Here is a 22,744-nt window from a genome sequence, read left to right as displayed (position 1 = left end):
TTTTGGGCAGAAGTGAGATAGCAAAATGAGAGGCGGTCCTCATTGAAAGCTATTCTATTCTTTTTTTTTTAATCCTGGAAGGAGAACGTAAGTTTAAATATCTATCACCAAATTTTGCTATGCAAATGAGCCAAACCCGCTCTGATCATCACCTTCTCCTTCAGGGGCTTATCTGTACCCTAAAGCGATCTGCTGATCGGGCTAGCAGATCAGAACCTACTCTAATCATCTCCTTCGCTCCAGAGCGTGGAAGGAGGAACCCCCCCCCCCCCCCCCCCCCCCCCCAATTGGGCAATGAATATTTCAACTTTTTTTTTGCAAAGCTTAGTAGGGCAAAGCATAGTAGAATGGCTTTTAATGAGGATTTTCTCCCACTCTGTTTCCTACCTCAATTTTGCCTGAAAAGTCCCTAGTTCAACAGCTAATTAATATTAGGTAATTAGCCATCTAGCCATCATAGTAGCTTTCCTTTTTACAAAAAATCTGTTTCCGATTAAAAACATCCTGTCTAATAACATAACAGGATATAGCACGAGCAATCTGTGCACACAACCTGTTATATTATTTCTTTATGTCCTTTTTGCCCACTGTGTATTGCATGGTACTTGTATTGGCACTATGAACTATGATGTGAGTTCTTGTACTGCGCTCATCAGTAGCCAAATACAATGTGGTGACGACAGGACTGACGTGTGCTAATCAACTTTTGTGCAGAATTTTACTTGTGCATTCTCTGCTGCCAGGCGTGCACTTGCATACCATTATCTGCTGTAATAAAACAAGCTCAAATTTTTAATGGGTGTCTAGGTGTTTTTTGACGAGTATACTCACATGTTTGTCCGTGATGAATGCAGGCTACAACTGCACATTTTTCTGTTTTTATTTTTCTACACATTTTTTTTGTTTCTTTTCATTTGTAAACTTTCAGTTTTGAACAGTATAATCAATGTACATGACTGCATTTTCATAAGGTACCATAGAAAAACATCACTTCATTTGTCTCTTTCTATGTCACATAATATTGTGGACCCAAAATCTTGCGATCAGTCATAATTTCTCGTAAGCACGGCTTCTGAATCGTACGTAGTATGCCGCATCAGGACAAAACGGCAGTAATGAACAACCTTCAGGTGCTTCTACAGGTGAAAGCAATAACAGCCTGGACTACATGGTTTGAAACCAAACAGCAGATGCAGTGAGGGCCGTTTATAGTCAAACTGACAAAAGTGTCGGGAGGGGGGGGGGGGATTTACTGCTATTTTACCACGAGGAATCTCCGCCCAGTAAACACGATACATTCACGAAATCAGACACATAGAATTGACAAACTTGAAGATAACCCACCACAAGCACGTTAGCAACACCACTTGACTATGCTTTGGTGCTGTCGTTATGCAGAAGCTTCCCCCTGTTAAGGGTAAGGGTACCTTATGACAGTGGTGTGTGTGCGTCGGTGTTAGGTCGGCGTAATACTGGGTAACACGCGGCAATGTTGAGTTACATTCAATTTAAATGCTTGAGTCTGAATAGATGCCTTATATTAGCTTCGGGAGATAAGGTCTGCTCTCAAGACTTGCAACCACACTTTATGCAGTAAAGTGTTTACTGCATCCACTACAGAGATATATTAAATCCAGTACAGGTGAGACTGATCTCCAGAAAAAGTTTACAGTACCTAGTGCATTACTGTACGCAGGATGACTATAAATGGTCTCCACTGTACCGTGAACAAAATATGTAGCATGACCTTCTAGCTAGGGCATGAGTAAGCATATTTACACAATGTAATACTAACATTTGTCGCGTGCTGAAGCCTCATCGCGGTGGACTTTCTGAGATCGATATCTAACAGTCCTTCAAAAATATATCTCACATGATGTCTATGAACATTGGTAACAAAAACAATCGAAAGCTATAGGCATTCACCGACCGTGAAAAAAGTAATATATATATATCTATACATATATTCTATGTCTGCTCACGATTTTGATTGCATATGTGTACGTGAGCGCCACCACACAACTTAGAGCCTGGGGATGAGAGTTGTTTTTGCAGTGTGATTGGGTAGGCTTCATATTATTACATAGGTTTATGAAAACTGTAAGACACTCTCTGAAATATTGTGGTATTTGTGAAAAAAAGAACAAGGATGAGCCTGTTTATTGGTTTTGAGTATGTTTCAGTAATGGTATGGAGATCACAGGTATACTTATGGTCACTTTGTTAACATTGTTGATCCAAACTCTTTTTTTTGCTGAACACATTTAAAGCTGAACGTATGGTTACATTTGGAAGCTCCAGGTCTACTATGTGACTCTCTCTCTGTGACCTTTGCCGTTAGGTAGGGCATAAATGCTTCGTAACTATCTACTCCTTTGAAGTTCTACTGGGTGCAGCACATTTCTTGCACTAATTGTACAATACTGCAATATCAAAAGCCACATTGTGAAGTCGTCCTACACAAAAAGCAAATACCTGCTGATTCATGTTTCTTCGCATAGTGGAGGACAGATGATAATAATGAGTCATGTCTGAAGACGCACACTTGGGAGAAAAATATGTGTGCTGCATTAATGCATGTAAGCACAGAGGAACGCTATGTACACGAGAATGCACTTCTAGTTGAAGTGGAGTGCATGCACACAAACACAAGCCTGAGGCACTAAGCAGGAAGTTTTGCTATCCAGTAAGGTATTGCACAAGGTGCATGTACAGATATTCTTTTTTTCACAGTGTGCCATGTCAATACTCCTCTTGTGCTGCGTGGTCTGGTAGCAGTGCAGCTCGGGGTTGTTGACCGGTAAAGTATGTCGACGGCTTTGCGGCACTTGCAACATCCATCACAATGGGTGATGCGGTGTGTGCTGACAATGGAAGTCTGTTCAACTCTCTCTTCTCAGCGTGGTTTCATACTCTGAAATTGTTGCAAGCATTGAAATCGCACGATCAGTGTCCTCTAAAGATTTTTGCGTCGATGCGTGTCAGTATGTGCAAACATTTATGGCACAGAGTGCACACGGTAATTCCTGAATTTTTAGCACATGTATGGGCTTGCTGCAGGAAAGGCAGCAGCAAGCCGAATGAATTTGAGTACATCCGCAGCATTGATGATGATGATGATGATGGCGGCTTGCATTGACATACCCAGTGTTTCCAGCCATATCGAGAAAGCTGTGCGGCGTATTTTGCATCGTCTCATATACATGGGTTGCACGTGACGTCACACCATAGCTTTCCTAGTGCTTTTTCCCTCTTTCTTTAGGGCCGGCGCACTCTGCCTATACGCATGCTTCTTTTCCCTCTTTCTTTGGGGCCGGTGCAACCCATCTATACTAATTGTCATCGTGGAAGGCGTATTTTGATGAAAGTGCTGCACGCACTTTCAGACGGATGTGAAACGGATCGTCAAGTGTTATGCAGCCCTTCTCGAGACAGTCGCATTCTTTGAGAGGAATCTTACCTTGTCCGCCAGTGATTATTCTGGTCTCTGTCGTTCTCTCCCACAACGTGTGTGCCGGTCAGGTATTTGTTTTGGCTGAAAGGCAGGACAAACTCATTACCTGACGAGTAACAGAATACAAGACGCACGCATGTAATATGAAACCACTTGGTTTGTCACGTTTGATTGCTGAAGTTAAAATTTTTTTTAGGTGTGTAGTTACAACAGTGTCGCTTGGGCTTCAACATAAAAATGTCACGACCCTTGTAAAGTGCCAGCATGGACTAAATCTCATGTCTTCAGAATGCTACCAAATTTGTAATACTAATTTCAATTATAACAATTTTGCGATGGTGCACAAAAAAAGCCTGTGCGGCTTTCTGATTGGTGCGCATTGAAACGTAACATAATAAAAATGCATTGATACTAAATATTAGACAAAAAATGCACATAATACATAGTGGGTAACAACAGGTATGAACATTAGTGAGATTAGGAAAATGTAACCGCATCAATGTTTGCGACAGAGCAAAAATGTCAATGGTGTGGTGCTGCTACACATGGTTTAACATTATCAAGGAGCGGTTTATAGGATTGAGCTTGAAGAAAGAATACGGATAAAAACAAAAACCAAGCATGTCATTACTATCTCCATGTTTCACACTGTGTTCTCTCAAAGCATTGTTTCTCTATGCGAGGCGGAAGTATCATAAGATTGATTTCTAGTTTCGAGAAGTGTGACGTCATCGGCGCCCGAATCTCCCCATGGGAATGGCAACATTGCTCCAAGTTTCCATCTCTTCATGCACCACAGTTGGTGGCAGTCTTCCAACGGGAGAGCGGAGACACGTGCTGTTGCTAGGAGACTGACGACAGGGCTCGCTCTGACGTCACCTACTCTTGGAGAATCCGAAACTAAGTTTTGCTGGTTCTTTCGAAAATTCATGGAAGCGCGTAATGTTCACTGACGACGTTCATATTTTGCGTGCTGATTCTTTGGGCGTGGTTGATTTATAATATGAAATAAAATAAATACTTTCTCTCACTTTTTTTTTTTTTCTATTAATCCGTAGTGTCGCTTTAACAGAGTTGGGAAAGTAAATTGGCTATAACGATGCTCGACAGAGTATAGTTAGGGTGGCGTTTTCGGGTTAAATGCCTTTCCTGGATTCAGGGCGGGGTGGAATCGGGCGCTATTGATACAATCGGTTGGTTATCGGGTTACTTTGTTTCTTTCTGTCCACCAAGCGGCCCCTAGTTTGAGGTGCACATATTGGTCAAACATGCGTTCCTCGCGATTTATAGTCACAAACAGCACATGATGTAACATTAAATGTGCTTTGCATAGTTTATTGTTTAACTCAGATCATATTTTTATCACGTGTGCACAGATTACTACTAAATCGTGCACGTGGTACATTATTAGAAATCGGGTTTAACCCGAATTTGTCCTACACTGATTCGGGAGGGAACAATCGGGCGGAATCGGGTTTAACTGGAAGAGAGCGCAGTGAGTTGACTTACACAATGGTGGTGGAACACTGAGGAAGCTGTCTGCTCTTGTCCGATGCAAGACTACCGCTGTCCGCAGGGGCACCAATAATGTCGGACGACATCGGTGTCAGTGGCGTGCTTTCGGATGGTGCTGCATACAGAGGATCACGTTACACCAAATCTGAAATACCTGTGTCACCATAAACTGACTCTTGTACAGCTAAGTCTCTGAAATGTTCCTTGATAATACACGCGCAAAACATTTCAAATTCACAAATCTTGGGAAGAAACGCTTCAACAAGAGTACAGTGCAGAATTCAGGACTATGAATGCAAATGGGCTCAGGACTGTTCCCTTTTTACCTTTGTCGGATTTGTTTCACATTATCACGTGAATGTTTGTTATAACATGCAAGGAAAATAGTTTGCGCTGTTTCGCCTATGTAAGACGTCGAATTCGATCCGCCGCTGCAGAATCCCGTTTATAGCGATACTGAACGATAGAAGGGCAGTGCAAAATGCGGTGTCGCTACCCTATCTCTATACGCAGTATCGCCGAAGAGGATCACTTGCACGGGCGTAAGCACAAGAAAAATGCATGTAAAACCACTTTTGCTGACACCCGTTTCCAGCTGCCCAGTGACAGCAAGTCTACATCGATTATCAATGGTCACATCGTCACGGTGGTGAACGCAGGCAATCGGCATCGCTATTATCATCATCGTCATCGTCACGGAATCCTTATAGGGCAAATCGTCCCCGTCGTCACTTTGAGACAGGCGTTGTTTAGTTGTCACATTGTCCATTTGTCCAACTTGGACACTAGTCTTACACGATAATATTCAATTGAATACGTGCATGGCAGCGCGAAGAAGACGTCATCGTCCTCGCTTTTGTCGAATGACAAAAGAGGTCCTGCTTTCTGAATCTTGTGTGCTTGATGCGCATCTTCCTCCTCGATGATAGCTCTTGTGCGTTCGTGCGCATCTTAAATGCAACGGTTGACGATAAGTGCTAGTACGCTAGCTGCAACCATATCTTTTTATTTCTACATTTGCCGTGCCATTGGCGTTATTGCATGTGAGCGTGCTTGTTGATTCGTACTCACCTTTTATGCCTATTTCTATTCCCGGTGCGAAACCTGGAGGTGGTGGTGGTGAAACTGCATGATCTTCTTCAGCACTTTGGTTCTTGTTGACTTGACCTACTTTACGGTTTCTGCAAAATATACGGAGCGCAGGGGCCGAACATGAAAAGTATGTAACAGTGCGTTGCAGCATAACTTGGCGTCTGTTACGCAGCTTTTGAAAACCCGCTTATAACGATATGGTCGCGAATACACTAACTGTTTCCCTTCCAGAGTAAAATTATTTTGTTTTTCTGTAATATCCGATAACATGGACGATTCTCTTTATGGACAGTGTCTGTTGGTGACAAAAACTGTCCGTATTAACGAGGCACGACCGTATTTTGCGTTGGGCAACGCACTGTTAATAAACTAGCAGATCGTTCAGAGCAGGTTCTACTGCAAGCTGTGTGACTGAACTATAGGTTCTGTGTGTACGGTTTGCGCACTGACCTGTACAAGTAGACAAAGGCGCAGATGACGACTGGAAGCATTAAAGCGAACAGAATTTTGAGCGCTCCTCTTCCTCCCCTGTCTGTAATAAAAAAATAATAATAAAAAATGCTGGGCACATTTTATTGGTAGAAGTGTTTCGTCTACCGATTTCGCAAACTTCCCCGATGCCATCCAGGTTGGTACGGATATAGCCGTTCTTGCAGTCGCAACGTTCATGGCTGCAGTACGAATTGTTGACAACACTTGCACAGTCGATGTCTTTCTCGCAGTCTTGTCCCAGATAACGCTCTGCAAAAAATGCAGTTTGCCAACGCTTGAACAGGGTCGCTTGTCGTAATTGTGTGGCGACGCCGCTTACGCTGTCTGCATTCCGATGTGCCGTAATCCTTGTAGAATCCTGCTTGGCAGCGACACCTGCCTGCTGCGCACGTGAAATTCGGGCCTCCACAGTCCTCGGCGATGTAACATGAGTCTTGGAACTCGGGTCCTGTTGGGAAGTTGACATTCGTTAGCTCGTACGTGAAGAGGTTGACCTCTCAGCAATCTCCACTCCAGGTTACGCTTTTGTAACACCCATAGTCTAGCCGCGAAAATACTCCAAAAGCCGGGAGATGACATAACGAAAGAAAGAGAGGACTCCGACTTAACGTAACAAATAACTTTAAGCAGACGTTTCGCCTGTCATACGACGGACATCATCAGTGCAAGACTGAGCGGGAGAGCCAACAACCAGTCGCTACTTAAGGAGACGACAGTATTGTTCGGGAAGGCCCTTCCCGCCCTTCCCGAACAATACTGTCATATCCTTAAGTAGCGACTGGTTGTTGGCTCTCCCGCTCAGTCTTGCACTGATGATGCCCGTCGTATGACACGCGAAACGTCTGCTTAAAGTTGTTATTTGTTACGTTAAGTCGGAGTCCTCTCTTTCTTTCGTCATAGTCTAACCGCCGTATTATCGCTCCGCCTTCAGGAATCCCTAGATCCTAGTGCGCTTTCAAGGGGCCCACGCTTTCCTCGGTATCCCCGCCCCATCCCCGGCCGTGGATCCTTAGAACCCAGTGCGCCTTCAAGATGCCCACTCTTTCCTCGGTATTCCCGCTCCATCCCCAGCCGTGGATCCCTTGAGCCCAGTGCGCCTTCAAGGGGGCTTCCTTTCCTCAGTATTCTCGCTCCGCACTTGCGTGATTGAAGCAATAAGAGAAGGGGGCCCTTTGAAACGTCCTTGGCTTTAGGGGTCCCCGAGGGCGGAGCGAGAATACGACGCTAAGGCTGGCAAGACTACCTTGGACGTGTCGTTACCTGGTCTGCAGCGGGTGGCATTGTCCATTAGCATCTCCCTGTGAAACGAAGGCTTGCAGCGGCAGATAGATTGGTGGCAGTACGAATTGTTATCGTTCACTTCGCAGTTCTCATGCCGCGAACAGCTATCTCCTAGCTCAATCCCTGCGAGCACACGTTATTTTTAAAGCGTCTTCCAGGGAGCACGGCTGCTTGATACGTACCTTCGTTGCAAGGCGGATAGGTGCGGCTGTATCTGGCCAGGCAAATGCATTCCTTGCCCTTGCTGCAGAAGGTATTTGGGTGGACAGCGCAATCATCGTCTTGAGAGCAGGACTGGTCTGTAAGGAGCATCGCAAGAATAGTTGGTCAAGGTGGGAAAGGGTACAGCTGGTGAACTTGCATTTACAGAGTTCGTGCTGTGCGATCACCCGCAATTAAATTTGCTAGATTAGATAGCACAATTTGTAGGCGTGATCTGTGGGTATATGCGCATTCCATGCTTCTTGCAGAGATCGTCTTTGTCGTCCCGACCAATACCGTGTATCCACACGACCGATATCCCCGTGGAACATTCTGGTGGAAGAAAAAACAAGAAGCTGTCCAGGATATACAAATTCCGACGCGTGTTTCGTTGAACATTCATACTGTACCCGATTATCGGGAGTGGCGTTCTGCCCACTTAGCTGGCGACACCGTGCATACGTGTTTTCCTGTCGTCTGCTACGGAATATGTTCGGTTTACCAGCGTACGCAAATGTGGTGGCGTTGAGCCAACGCCACCTTGATACAGAAAGCCTGTGCGCTCGTCGACGTGACGTAAAATTAAGATTCAGCCAATCCGGATCGCGTTTTCAACGGCCGTGGCCAATCACGAACGTGCTTTCAGCGGTTGTAGCCATAGAGAAGAACCACCGTCGTCTGCGAGATGTGATTCAACGTCCACGCGTACTAAATGGGAAAACTTGGAAATAAAGCACAAAACGGTCTCAATCGTTCTCAAAACTGATTTTCTGGAAAGCGTCTTGCATTTTTTTTGTCTAAATATTTAGGTCTGCAGGTTGAAGGTGGGCTGCAATCATTAGCGCGTTCTTGAATTCGCAGAACGGTGAATCGCAGTAGGTGGTGTTGGTTGAGCGCTCGCGCTTACGTGCCAACAGAAAGCTGCGACGTTTTTCACATCTTCCGCTCGAGTATTCGCCCGGTGGAATACACAAATCCTACATACGGGCTTTGGCTGCGAAGGACTGAGCAGATGTGCACGGTGTTGCGTTATCGTGGTTACTCTTCCCTGTACGGTTCAGATGAGAAGCACTCTCGTTTTCGATGGGAGTTACCGCCACTGGACAACGTCACCTAGACAGAAGGCCAGCGCAGCTCCGCGTAACGTCATCCTACTGGGACGGGCGTCGGCCAATTCACGAAAGCGGTGTCCGGCGAAGCAGACGACACGCGCTTCATTGGAGGGAAACCATCCGAGTAGGCTGACTTATCGCTGAGGGCGAGGGGATATTGGAGAGGCCTCCTCTTCTAGGTGGTGTTGCACTAGAGCATGTACAGTGCTCGTAACTTCCAACCAGTCTCCCGTTACCGTGACTTCGCTCCGATAAGCGCCCGACTGGCGGCGAACATCGCAATCGGTACCGGGTCTGACCCATGTTCTTTCGAGGGGTGGCAGGATATTGACGTGCTGTCGCTTGTTGTCAACACGTGTGGAAACAGACTCGACAAACAGCAAAGTCTGAGGCAATCTTCGCGACAACCTCGCAACGTGTCTGTTTTGCTACTAATGTGTTTCAGATTATTGCACAAGTTTGCGATAAACCGCTGTATGATGTGAGGTAATGATAATTTGTGAAGTCCAGAGCACAACATTGCGACACACACAGAGACGTAAAAAGAAGACTGTGGAACGGGGGTATATGCGTATTGCGAAGGAAAAGGAAATGGTGATGACATGAGTGGGGGGGGGGGGGGGGGGGGCTGTTCGCGGCCCACGAGCTAGACGCTGCACCGGACATCGCCAGCTGAAGCGAAGGGTAAGCGAACTGGAGCTGGACGAAATACTAGTCCCCCATACGTAAACAAATGAACAACAAGAAAAAAAAAAAGAAGGAAAAACTTAAGAAGCGAACGAATAAAAGTGTGGGAAACGTCCCAGCCTCTAAACATTGTTTATGTACGGCATTTGTTCATGCACATCGCTGGCAAAAGCACCTGATAAAGAGCCATGACTTGCGAGTGTAAGGTCCACAGAGACAACACACACACACACACAAATGAATTTTTACGTTTCAACATTGTACAAGAATTTCGTGACTCATATTCCGTCCAGCTCCATTTCACTTACCCTTCTCCAACTGACCATGCCCCGTGCCGCGTCCAGCCCCATATGTCATCCCCCCCCTTTCTTTCTCCTTCTTAATAAACATATCCCCCATTTCACAGTCTTCTTTTTTGCGTCAATGTGTGCGTCGCAATGTCGCGACTTAATAAAAGACAGAGCCTTCATGCTCTGGACTTCACAATGCTCACATCAAACAGCGATTTATCGCAAACTTGTGCAATAATCTTAGACACTAGGAGAGGTGGGACGATTCCGAATCCGAGGTAGGTTCTGCGAAGCCACCAATCTCGAATCTTTCGAATCCTTTCTTTAAAAAGAGGTTAAAAAGCCAAGCGAGAAAACGCTTGTACTGAAAAGTGTTTTGAAGCAGAATTTGATATTTTTGTTTAATAAAAACCAAATTAAAGAACAGATCACTTTCAGGAGAAAACGTAGCCATATACTTCTTCTTAAATGTAATTTATTTAACATATTGTTCATCGACTACAGGAAATATAACTCTCGTGTCTGGATTCTAAGAAACAATAAAAAGCAAAACCATGTTCCTTTTAAATTTGTAACGTCGGAGCTGTATGCTATGGCTTTTGCGCGCACCGGGGCCCGCCGGCCAATCAGGCTTTCGGCGGACACCGATCAGGCAGGAGCCGATCTTAAAAAGAAACAAACAAACGTGGTTGGTGGATTCGAAAGATTCGATTCGCCGTTTTGGGGCGCTGGGATTCGGTTGGCCCATCCCTAAACATTAGTGGCAAAACGGACACGCTGCAATGTCGTCCCGAAGGTTACCCAGGATTTTGTTTTTTTTGTCGAGTATGTTTCCACACATGTTGACAACAAGCGACACCATGTCAACATCCTGCCACCCCTCGAAAGAACATGGGACAGTCCCGGTACTGATTACGACGTTCGCCGCCAGTCGAGCGCTTATCGAAGCGAGGTCGCGGTAACGGGAGATTGGTTGGATGTTGCGAGCACTGTACGCACACCGGAATGGCATCGATTCAACAGCAAAGCGACATTACGTCTGTTTGCTAATGACGACAGCCTTAGCCGGCTCAAAAGTTTGCTTCGGGAGTATACAAAAGTGTTCTATTGGCAGAATTAGATCATGCGGAATGTTCCATCGGGGGCGAAGAGGCAAAACATTCGTTCCTATAGAAGAGGCAACATTTTGGCTCACCAGTTCGCATGGGGCAAAAGGAGAGGAATGCGACGGAAGAGGACGGGTATGGGCGCGCGACAAAGGAGGGCAATAATATTCGAGAATTTCTCACGGTTTGTGTCTTCGGTAGCGCTACGATTACTGCTGCACTGACAAACAAGCAGTACTTTCTATGGTTGGTCGTGGTTCCGAGGAATCCCGGCGTGGCTACGTCACTGTGTAAACCGCTTGATCAATCGAAGCTCCCGAAGCCTTGCTCCCGCGGAGGGCACGTGGCATGCCATTGGGGAGGCAAACCCTGCACGACACTGCCGGGAATAAACAATTCACAGAAGCCCGTCTTGTGGCAGAAGTTGCTCTTTCAATGGAGATAGCCGCCGAAAAAAGTGGAGAGTGAGCGGAGCAAGCACGTCACGTGATGTCATAATGTCGCTCACCATCTCCTCGGAAAGGAGAAATGGAGAGAAGGAGCGAAACGAGAGCATTACGTGACACCGCCTGGAAACAAAGCATGGCGTGACAATTAAGAGTCCGCCAGACTGCTTCGCCTCATGCAGTCTTAATGCGCAGTGAAGCACGCTTTACAAGCGCATATGTCGTCTGCGTTGCAGCTTATTCAACTTGATTCGACGCCACATAAAGTAAACAAGGCCAGAACCAACACCACCTATAGATGAAGGAAGCCTGGTCGCTTAAGCAACGTAACGTATAGTGATTATGATCCGCCAATCACGACCGTGCTTTCGGCGGCCGTAGCTACAAAGACGAGCCGCATGGATAGCCATTGGTAGCCACAGAAAGCCAGTGTTTGAAATCGTCTGCAGCGATTTGGTGACATTCTGACTTTATGTGTCTACGTTGCGGAGGCATGAGAGGAGGCGTTAAGCAGGCCTCGTGTATCCTGTTGGCGTTGCATGGAAACACTTTTCGTCTGACCTGACTCCCTATTTGCTGAATGCGTTCCGCATTGAAAACAGCAGAAAGAAAACATTCCGGGAACGCCGTCCATGCCAATAGTGCTTGATGCAGAGGACGGTTGGAAACCATCAAGCAGCGGCGATAAAAATCTCTTTGCTCGCTTCAGCAGCGTTGCGTGCCGCAGCATCCTCGTCTCGTCGTTCCTATTCTTTCCTCACCTATTCGCAATGTTTCGTAAAATTCCCGTACAGCTTTCGCGTCAGCTTTTATTCCATTTCTTCGCACGTGCGTGGAGCTGTCATTATTATCCGGCAGGAAAAAAATCGCTCAACCTTCACATTCTCTCTTGTTACTTTTTACGTTTCGAAAGCGTTCTTTCCCTCATCCTTTTTATTTTCTTTCTTTTCCCAGACGAATGGGTAATTTAGAAAAATAGGAGAAAAAGTCCACGTAGGATTCCCTTCCTGTTTCTTTTACAGTTCTTTCGGGTTTATTCCTTTCTCTCTCCTTGAACTTCCTTTTGTGTAGAAACCCTTTTTTTTTTTCCCGCGTTATATCACGACTCCATTGTACCACTATATGCCCATTGTACTCCGCGCCGCAGAGGATTTTGCCACGGGTGTTGACCAAGATGCTCGTCTCGTATGCGAGGAAGGCGCATGTGTGATTGAAGTTAATCGCTGCAAGCGGGCGACGTGCTGGAAACTTTCCTTGCGGAAGGATAATTATTTGAAAGTCGGAGACTTAACCGCTCGGAATTAAGTGGGATAGAGGTTAAGATTACCCGAAATGGAGTTTCGACGCAGTTTAACGGACGCGGAACGGTGCTAGTTCCATTCTACTGCATTGCCGTGGTCGAACGAAGCATGCGTCGGAATTTTACTGTCAACGATCAACTTTACAACGGGAATGCTTGCCAATACGCGAGTTTGATTACTAAATTCGGTATGATATAAACTTTTTAGCCGTTTATGTCCCATGGGTCGGGAGAATTTTGCAGACGACGGCGAGCAGACGACGATTCCCTACTCTGTCGTCTGCTTCCGTAACTTTTGAGCGAAACCGCATTCCTCCGCTCGACTTTCCCCACTTCTAGCAGTTTTTTAGTTTTATTACCCATTGGAATGGTTATACATCAGAAATCCGTCTTTGTCACTTTTCGAGAGATCGTAACCACTCGGGGATTCGAACACGGAGCAGGGACTACTTTCTGATTTCTTTCTGCTTTTGTGTGTAGTTCAGGAGCCGAACACACATATTATCGCATGCACGTTACAGAATAATAGAGTTTTATCGAAGCTGCATTTGTACACTACCGACACTGGATTGCCCGGCACATCCATAATAGCCTACTTATGCCACATAAACAAATTAATCCGTGACGTAAAACTCTTGTTGTAAAAAAATAATAACAATAATAAAATAAAGAAACGCGAAAGTCCGAGATCGTCGCATGACCTGCCACGCTGTGCGTTCAGCGACCCAATTGTCAATGCGTATGAGGACCATTCAGAAAGCGTCTCCAGCTGTACGCAGTAACCTGACATGCCTAGTGCCTACAAAATCCGCCACGCCCTCCAAAAACTATATCATGACAGTCCTACAAAAACCTACATCGTACATTGCCCCCCTTCCGTCGTGCTGCTCCATATCAGAGTTCATTTTTTGGCTTTCCACGCTTCTAACAATTAGGATGAGTGCTCTAATGACGCAGTGAGCTGTTTCCCCTTATGCCGTGTGACTATACCCTGGTGAGAGCGCATACACACAGTGGAGAGTTGTTGCTAGGAAGCCCTTTCGACCACACCTGTTTCCCGATCACTTTGGGGTCGACGCGTTTATCGCTGCTTATCCTAAGTGATTGTTACCCTATCGGAACGCTGCGTGGCAGTCACGTGACTCGAAGTGACGTGGCAAGTTTCGATTACGTACTGCGTGGGTGTGTGGTAATGTGCTCGACTTGTGGCGGAAGAAGTGTGCAATCAATTTTTCCCTGTTTTTCGTGTGCAAAGTTGTTACAAATGCCATCAAAGGTATCGATTTTTTACGCATATGTGATTAGACAGCCGTGTCGCTATCGTTCACCCATGGTAGAGATGCATCGTGTATCAGTTTACTGATTGGCGATCATATTTTAATGGACAGTTCATTCTAAAGGAAGAGCAGGCACAATAATAAACAACACAGGACGAGCTCAAACCGGCTTGAGCTTGTCCGGTTTTGTTTGTTGTGTCTCCGCGCTTCGTTGAGAATGATCTACAACCAACTAATCAGTTCTTTTTCTTTCTTTCTTTTTTTTTTTTTTCTACACTGAGTTTGATAAACGGGTTTTATTTCATTCATTCCCTACTTCCAACGTGTCCATGAACAACTATGAGGATAACTCCGTTTCGGGAAGGGGGGACGTTTCGATGCCCCCGTACGAACCACGACCTGCTAGATTATAACGACCATATCATAATTTGCAACCCAAATGAGGAGGCCATCCGCACGATCCGCTAGGAGCGCTACACATCGGAGGTCTGCATCGTGATTGGACAATGGATATTTGAATTTTGAACGCGCAGAAACGGACGTACGGACCTACGACTACCGTCCGTCAGTCGTCAGTCGTGACGTTGCCCACATACGTGAGGCCGGCAAGCCCTATCACCACCACCACCACCACGACTACCGTAGCAGACGACAGCAACAGCTCCTATGAAAACGCGTAGACTGATGATGATAATCAACTTTAGAAAGAAGCAACTCCCGTGGGCATCCACCGCTTGTACAAAAGTATTAAGGTAAGCTGAAGTACAAAGTATTGTAGAAATTGAGGAAGCAGTAACCGAGCCCAGAGCCGTGTATGCCAAAGGTCCACCCACTTTTTGAGCTCTCTGGCCAATCATGAGGCAGAATACAGTTCGCTATTAATCCCAGGCTATCCAAGCTATAAATCACCTCTATTCACTGGGTGCCGACATTTTCGGGAAACTGGGTTGGATTGGATTGAATAGGATATCCCCTGACGACCAAGCAATATAATGGATTTTGCGTCCACTGTTAACGGCGCCATCTGGATGGAGAGGGGCATGTCGGGAAGACGCTGAATAGCAGAAGGGCAGAAGTGTATGCTAGCAGAACTAATTGGCCGGTAGAACCGCTAGTTGGAACAGACTGCCGGTATTATACGTATTTTAACTATAAAACATAGCACGATTGAATCAAGATTGGGCAAAGGATACGTGAATAAAAGTATGTCATAATATGCAAATTTTTGGCAATTCGTAGCGTTTTTCTTGCTATTTGCCTGTGGTTGCTGTCGTTACTAGGCCTAATAAGGACGACGAAACATGTTATTTTCTGGTAAACATCGACACTGGAGCGTAATTTAAAGGTGAGTTGCAAGGTCATTGCAACAGAATATACACTTGCGGAATAAAATTGACGTAATTTGTGAAAAAAATTGGTCATGAAATCCTCGCTTCGCCGTTCCAAGCTACGCCGCCGTTTTCGGGAAAATTTTGGTGTCATGGCGGACCGCATAGAAAACAGCACCCAATGAAAAACGCTCAATTTGATTGACAGGTCGAGCCTCTTTTTTAGGCTCCTCCTAATGGCCAGACTCCCTTTGGCATACACGGCACTGACCGAGCCCAGAGCCGTATATTAAAAGAGAGTCTGGCCATTGGGAGGAGTCACAAAAAGAGGCTCGACTTGTCAATCACAGTTTCGCTCCACTGATTGGTTTGCTCTTTATCAAGGGGGTCGCCATGACACCTCATTGCCACCCAAAATGGCGACGAAAACAAACACAGTGAAGCGGGGATTTCGTGTCAAAAAATTTTCACAGACTACTCTGATTTTACGCTGCAAATGTACATCCTCATATACGTTTCTCGGAAATCAGTTTCAACTGATGCTCATCCATCGATATCTAACCGAAAATAATACGTTTTGTCGCCGGTGTTAGGCCTAGTGAACACGGCGATCACAACGAAAACATAACAAAAACGGCGCTGTGCTGTATAATCTTATATTTAATTGCTGGATTTCATGGATATAAATATTCTTGCCTCTTATATTCCAACTATTCATGTAGATTTGATTAAAAATCCTACCGACAACAGAGTGTGTCCCAGCAGGTGGTTCTGCCGGCAACGGTACAACGATGGAAGCAGACGACAATTCCCGACGTGCCTTACGCTCCCTAGGTGGCGCTCATCAAAACTGGCACGATTGGCACCAAAAATCCACCAATTTTGCAGATTGCGAGAGCTACCCATTTCAATCCCATCCAATCCACTTGCCACCCAAAATGGCGCTGCCCATGTTGGATAAGGGGGCAAATAGTGAGGATAGGTTGATTGATAGCGCCCCATATTTCAAGACTTCATTGGTCGGAAAGCTGAAAAAGTGGGCGGAGCTTCAGGTATAGGCATGACCCATTAATGGCCAGACTCCCTTTTAATATACGGCTCTGACCGAGCCGATAATGCAGCGCCACCGCTAGCCTCCAAATGCGGCACTGGGAAGGAGTGCTATAATCTAGTAGATCGTGGTGCGAACGCAGCAAGGGCAATCCTGAGTTGTTAGAATTCGTTAATTCTAAGCAGACTTGTGCCCGTTACCCAAAAAAATGAACTAAATACCGTTACCCGTTCCTTCAGAAAAAAGTAACTAAATACGTTACTCGTTACCAACATACAAAAGTAACGAGTTCTCGTTACTCACAGGTAACGAGTGACTTTTACGTTACCGCCGCATAGTTAAAGGAGCCAACAAACATGCAGTCATTTGCCTTCAACCCTTTATTAATGAGGAATTACACTTCAGAAGAAGCTGATACTCGAAATTTGTCGTCCGTCCTTCGTGTTCCGTGTCTCTCGACCCCTTACCATGACTCGATCTATATCAGCTTGCCTGGACCTTCTCCCTCCTTTCCGAAGTCGGGGTGATTGGAGATTACGAAAACACAAGAAAAAACACTTTTCGTGCCACCAATCACCAGCGGTTCCCAAAAGCAGACGAGGGGCTGCGTCATAATTTAGGGCGCTCAGAAGCTTAGCAAAGACAAGAAAAGTCGAGAAGTCGAAACGCGTTTTTTTGTTGCCATAGCACAATTGGTGCCCATTCTTGTGAAGGAGTGATGGTCGGAGATTACGGAAACAAGAGAAAAGACAACAACGCATCCAGCAAGGGAGTCACACGTTGTCGTGGGTCACGCAGGTCAAATCTGCACGCATTGCGCCACGCGGAATGCCGAAATGTGCTCCCCCGCGCTGAAGAAAAGGAACGAGTAACGTCAGTAACGAGTTACCAAGTTTTGTAACTGATTCCGTTACTATTACAATTTTTAAAAAAGTAACTGAATCGTTACTTCGTTACCAAAAAAAAAGTAACCGTTACCAAGTAACGAGTTACTTGTAACGAGTTAGGCACAACTCTGATTCTAAGTGCCTTCCGAAGTACACTCAAACCAATGACACTGAAGCTTGCTAAGATTAATAATTCTAAGATTAATATGTACTTAGTATGTACAATCTTTCGTGTTACCACTCTTCATCATGTCTCATTTAGCAGTCTTCTTCTAGTGAGTATTAAAGCACCGTCTCACCTGCCCCAAGCTTTCCCTATTCGTGCGCCGTGCCACTTTCGCAGGAGGCTTTAGAGAAAACACTATGTTGTGTTTCCAGGTATATTCTACCTGTATGTTACATTTCACCGCACGGAAGGTCTTAGCGCGACAAAGCCAACTCCGTAGTCTGCAGCATCGTGCAAAAGAAGTCTTACCGGACTATTGAGGCTTTGCGCTGATTCCGTTTCCCCGAGATACACTATTACAAAACCGTTTTTTCTTTTCTAATCCCCGGCGCTGTTGTGTCGAGTGCATTTTTCTTTTTCTTTCGCTTCCGTTTCTCTTCTGCTTAACCAAGCACTAAGAGAGATCTCCGACAATGCTCGTCGAAAAAAAGAAAAGAAAGAGAGAGAGGAGTTTCGCGCGCCTAAAAAAAAAGAAACCTTCATGGAATCGGACATCCGCTGGTTCCAAACGACAGAGAGAGAGAGAGAGAGAAGAAGAAAAAAAAAATCAAGAGAGAGAGGTCCACAAAGGATTAAAGCAGAGAAAGAAGGAAAAGTCAGGCGCAAACAGAGAGGAATAGAGAAATGAATCATCGGGAGCACATGGTGGGACAACCGGGGTTGCCAAGTTTGGATCGCGCGCCCAGAATCGATCAGGACACTAGCGCGAACGGTCGCAATGCAAACACAGGCGTCGCAGAACGTACACAGTGCATACAGGGTGTTTTTTTTTCCTGATTCTTTTTTTTTTTTCGTCACCGATTTTTTACGAAAAAGTTATGAGAGTATATAGATACCATTTTTGCAGGTGAGTTATACGGCCCATGGCCGAGCGGGTTAAGGCGTCCGCCGCTCGTTGGTGGTAGCTAAGGTCGTGCTGAAGACTGGGAGGTGATGGGTTCGAATCCTACCACCGGCTGTGCTGTCTCAGGTTTTCTCTGGGTTTTCCGAAGGCTTTCAAGACGAATGTCGGCACAGTTACCGCTGAAGTCGGCCCAGGACGCATATTAGCCCCCCTGTCTCCCGCCCCTTCCTGCTCTCCTCTCTACCTCTGTCCACATATGTACCCCGCTCATAGCCACAGTTGCTTCGCGGCGCTAACACGGAATCAAAAAGAAAGTTATACGGCCAGGCGGGCACTATACCTAAGAGAGTATGTATAACTACTGTATATCAAAAAACAATTTTTTAATTAGGGGCTTTCGTCCAAAAGTGAGCCGACAGAGTGGGAAATAATGCTCGTTCAAAGTCATTCCATCTTTTAAAAAGTGCTGAAACAAGTACGTTGAAATATCCGTCGCCGAATTTTGTTACGCAAATGAGCCGAAACGTCGCGCATCACTAGCGCAGCGAGGACAGCGCTCATTCCACGTCGGAGAGCCACGTGATTTTTGAGCGATGGAGATGATTGGAGTAGGTGCTCATCTTCTGGCCAGATCAACCGCGTTGCGGCCCAGATACGCCGCCGACGGCGAAGGTCATGTCCAGTCTGTGCTGCTGATGCGCGCGGTTTCGGTTTCGGCTCAAACGTGGCGGAAGCAGACGACAGGGTTGGCAGTGTCGTCTGCAACGTACATTTCGGGATTTCCTGTTTTAATGCGCATTCATCGTCTCGATCCATGTCTGTTCACCGGTTTTAATACGATGCCCTCTTCTAGCGAATCGGTCAGTTGGCATGGGAGGATTCTTTACCGGGGGGAGGGGGGGATATGTTTAATACAAAGAAGAGAAAAAAAAGAAAATATCAGCCTGACCCCCTTTACGATTCAGACGCACTCCGCCACCATGAAACATTCGTGGACGACATTTTGCAGGACCGAAGGCTCAGAAAAAGCGGACGCGTAGACAAATTGTTATTATAAACGCGAGGGTCATTAAGACTGCATGGACAGATATTCGATTGCCCGCCATACCCTGAAAAGTGCAGTTAGAAATATCCAAAGGCATCACTTTGTATTCATAACGATTAGCATGGGTAGAGTGACCGCATTGTCTGTACTGTACTGGTTTCGCGTATTGGAACATGCCAGTATCACGAGATGATATTGACGAAATATCGATTATGATGAAATGATAACGATGAATCAAGATGATAAAAGCTATGGATGCACGTCGATAAGAAATCACCAGGCCCTCATAGCGCGCCGAATAGCCATCAGTTCGGAGCATAGACCTCTACCGAAGAAACGTCACCGTGACGTGGTCATGACGTTGGTAGACATAGTGAAACCGAAACAGCGCGGGCGGAGAACACCACCGTTTCACAAAGCCGTATTCGTTCATAAAGGTCACGGGTGGCTTCTTCGTATTTGTGGTACACACAAATGAGGTCACGTGTTTAGTCATGGAGGAAGGAAACACAGGAGCGGCCGTTTCGAACAGATTTCCGTGGGACCCCTCTGGCGGTCGCTCCTGTCAAAACCGCCATTACTTCCTGTCCACCACGTGATCCTCTCTAAAGTTTCGGTTTAGCAACGTCTTTGTTGCTCGCGCTGATTTTCGTGCTTTTACGCTTTCCCAAAGTCATTTACTCTTAAAATGTGAGTACCATTGCGGAAACAACGTTTTGTGAACGTGTTCTTACCGCGGTTGCGGCTGTCGTTCAACAGAAAGCAGCTCTGTCACGGGAAGCACGTTTTATTCGTAAGTACGTACTTGATCGGTTGTTTCATGCCCCTGTCTGTGATAGTCTTCTTGAATCGTTCGTTTGCAAGCTGGCGCTGTGCTACAGCTGCAGATTCATTTGATTTCCTCCATTGTATTGCAAGTTTGATTACTGGCATGCGTTACCACTTCAGCAACAACGACACAAAACGTAGCGACGTCGTTACACAAACGTCGCTGCCACGGATGATGTTTCTACTCCTGCGTGCTTGTCCTACAGACCGTGACCGGTCTCGTAGTAGAACGATAAACCAAGAGTAAACCTCCGAACACACACAAATAAAACTGGATGCGCGGTGTTCATCACAATGAAACTGCAAGAGAATCACGACACCCGTCGTCTGCTTAGACAGCTGGCCTGCGCATGCTCTTGGGGTCACGTGAGCGGTCACATGGTAGACAGGAGCATCCCAGAATGCAACGCGAAGGCCGGCACGCTCGTCCCAATGGCAAAAAGTTGGAAGGGCCGCTCCTGTGTTTCCTTCCTCCATGTTTTTAGTTGCTTTGGTGTCTTCATTCGCGTTCCCAGTCCACGGCGGAAAGAAGAGAACTCATCCCAAGAGTTGCATCGTCTGAAACTAAAAGTCAATGGCGTAATCCTGTGCGGAATGTGGTTTGTTGTTACGACTTAGTTCCCGACGATTGCTTTGTATAGAGACACCACGTGCATGCACTCCGAGAGAAACTCGTGCCTTTCAGGCTCCAGAAGATGGAAGAACCCGGTAGCCATCTTTAGAAAAGGGCTACCGAAGAGATAGGGCTACCGGTAGAATGGAGCAGAACAAGGCCATACAAATAATAATATGTAAAGAATTACAAAAAAAAATCTTACAATATGAGAAGCCACATTTAAACGCGGCGTTCTTGTGACTTGCTGATTTTTTGCTATAGTAGTTCCACTCTACCAAGTTGGCTGCGCTGTTGTACCATCTGACGTCATTCGTTTATAAACAAGGATAGGTCTATTGGCTTCAGTCAGCTAGTGTAAAGCGTAGGGCAGGGCTGTGCGAATGGTTCTAATTGTTTTCGAATACCAAATGCGAATAATTATGTATTCCATTCGATTTCTTAACTGAGTATGGAATTCTATACTTCGATCGAATCGACGTTTCTTCCAAACCGAATACGTATATTCGAATAGTTGCGAAGCTGGACTCGTAAGATCGAAAAATGCACAAGCGAACGCATAGAACAAAGTGAGTGCTGCTTCATATTCTTATCCGCAGGTATATATCGCGCGTACATGCTCTATGTGTGCTTATATCCGCATATATGCTGCATATGTATCCGGTCCCGCTACACAACTACTAACTATACCGGGTTGTTAAGTTAAATCCGTTGCTCACAGTGTGAATGAGTGGGAGGCGCTCATTATTTAAATAAAAATTCAAATGAGTTTCGTTAAAAAAACAAAAAAAAACAGAACTTCTAAAGCGGGCGCTTTCTGCATTAAAATGGGTACTACCCCTTTTTGGACCTTCAGTGAACAGCTTTTAGAGAAAAGTCTGCCACCGAAGCGGGTCATTTGTTGCAGTAATTGATTGGTTTCGGTTTACATAGTTTTGTCGCGGCTGGACGCAGTCAAGGGGAAAAGGACGCTCTTCCACTCCCTTACCCACCAATGAATTATGTCCTTACACCAATGAATTATGTCCTTTTGCGCTTCACCGCGACTAGCCGCGACAAAATGTGTAAACCGAAACCAATTAATTACAGCAACAAATGACCAGCTTCGGTGGCAGATGTTTCTCTAAAAAGTGTCCACTGAAGGTCCCAAAAGGGGTAGTACTCATTATGACGCCGACAGCGCCCTGCTTTAGAAGTTACGTTTTTTTTACGAAACTCATTTGAATATTTATTTAAATAATGAGCGCCTCCCACTCATTTACACGGTGCGCAGCTTGTAGGTGGTGTCGGACAGATACTTGTAAAAAAGAAAGTTCGTCGATTGGTGCACCCGTTCGCGAATTATTTAGCCCGGGGATTTAACTGAAACACTCGGTATAATTACATATATATATATCTGTATAACTATTCGCTGCGTGTTCGCTTCTGTCTTGAAATGGCTATTCGCTCAGGCCTACGGTATAGAAGACGGAAAGCGGCCATTGCATTACAACGAGACATCATTGCTGTCATCTCGTTATAGGTAAAACAATGCTACCATGCTTTTCGACCCGAAGGCGAGACACCGACCCCAGGCAAGGGTGGGGGATGCTGTCAGTCAACAAATGAAACTGCCTCTATACTTCGTCCACACCCAGTGCCCGTTATTTCATTTATTCACTTTCACTTT

General features: G+C 45.7%; 1 protein-coding gene across 2 annotated transcripts in view; it reads right to left on the bottom strand.

The window, feature by feature from the left end:
- Positions 1 to 871: 871 nt before the first annotated feature.
- The window catches only part of LOC135398137 (tenascin-like), a 56,679-nt gene continuing 34,806 nt past the window's right edge, over positions 872 to 22,744 (bottom strand). Inside the window, exons 2-11 of one of the 2 annotated variants that reach the window (XM_064629566.1) lie at positions 8,017 to 8,133; positions 7,814 to 7,957; positions 6,873 to 7,001; positions 6,659 to 6,802; positions 6,512 to 6,593; positions 6,041 to 6,150; positions 5,791 to 5,919; positions 4,964 to 5,084; positions 3,461 to 3,535; positions 872 to 2,914 (exon numbers count right to left, since the gene is read on the bottom strand). In XM_064629566.1, the coding sequence (XP_064485636.1) occupies positions 2,908 to 2,914; positions 3,461 to 3,535; positions 4,964 to 5,084; positions 5,791 to 5,919; positions 6,041 to 6,150; positions 6,512 to 6,593; positions 6,659 to 6,802; positions 6,873 to 7,001; positions 7,814 to 7,957; positions 8,017 to 8,133 (1,058 nt within the window). In that variant the 3' untranslated portion in view covers positions 872 to 2,907. The remainder of the gene's footprint in view (positions 2,915 to 3,460; positions 3,536 to 4,963; positions 5,085 to 5,790; positions 5,920 to 6,040; positions 6,151 to 6,511; positions 6,594 to 6,658; positions 6,803 to 6,872; positions 7,002 to 7,813; positions 7,958 to 8,016; positions 8,134 to 22,744) is intronic. The other variant, XM_064629565.1, reaches the window with a different exon arrangement.

The sequence above is a fragment of the Ornithodoros turicata genome, chromosome 6 (assembly GCF_037126465.1).
Source record: "Ornithodoros turicata isolate Travis chromosome 6, ASM3712646v1, whole genome shotgun sequence".
Lineage (NCBI taxonomy): Eukaryota > Metazoa > Arthropoda > Arachnida > Ixodida > Argasidae > Ornithodoros > Ornithodoros turicata.
This window is presented reverse-complemented; position numbering and strand designations above follow the sequence as displayed.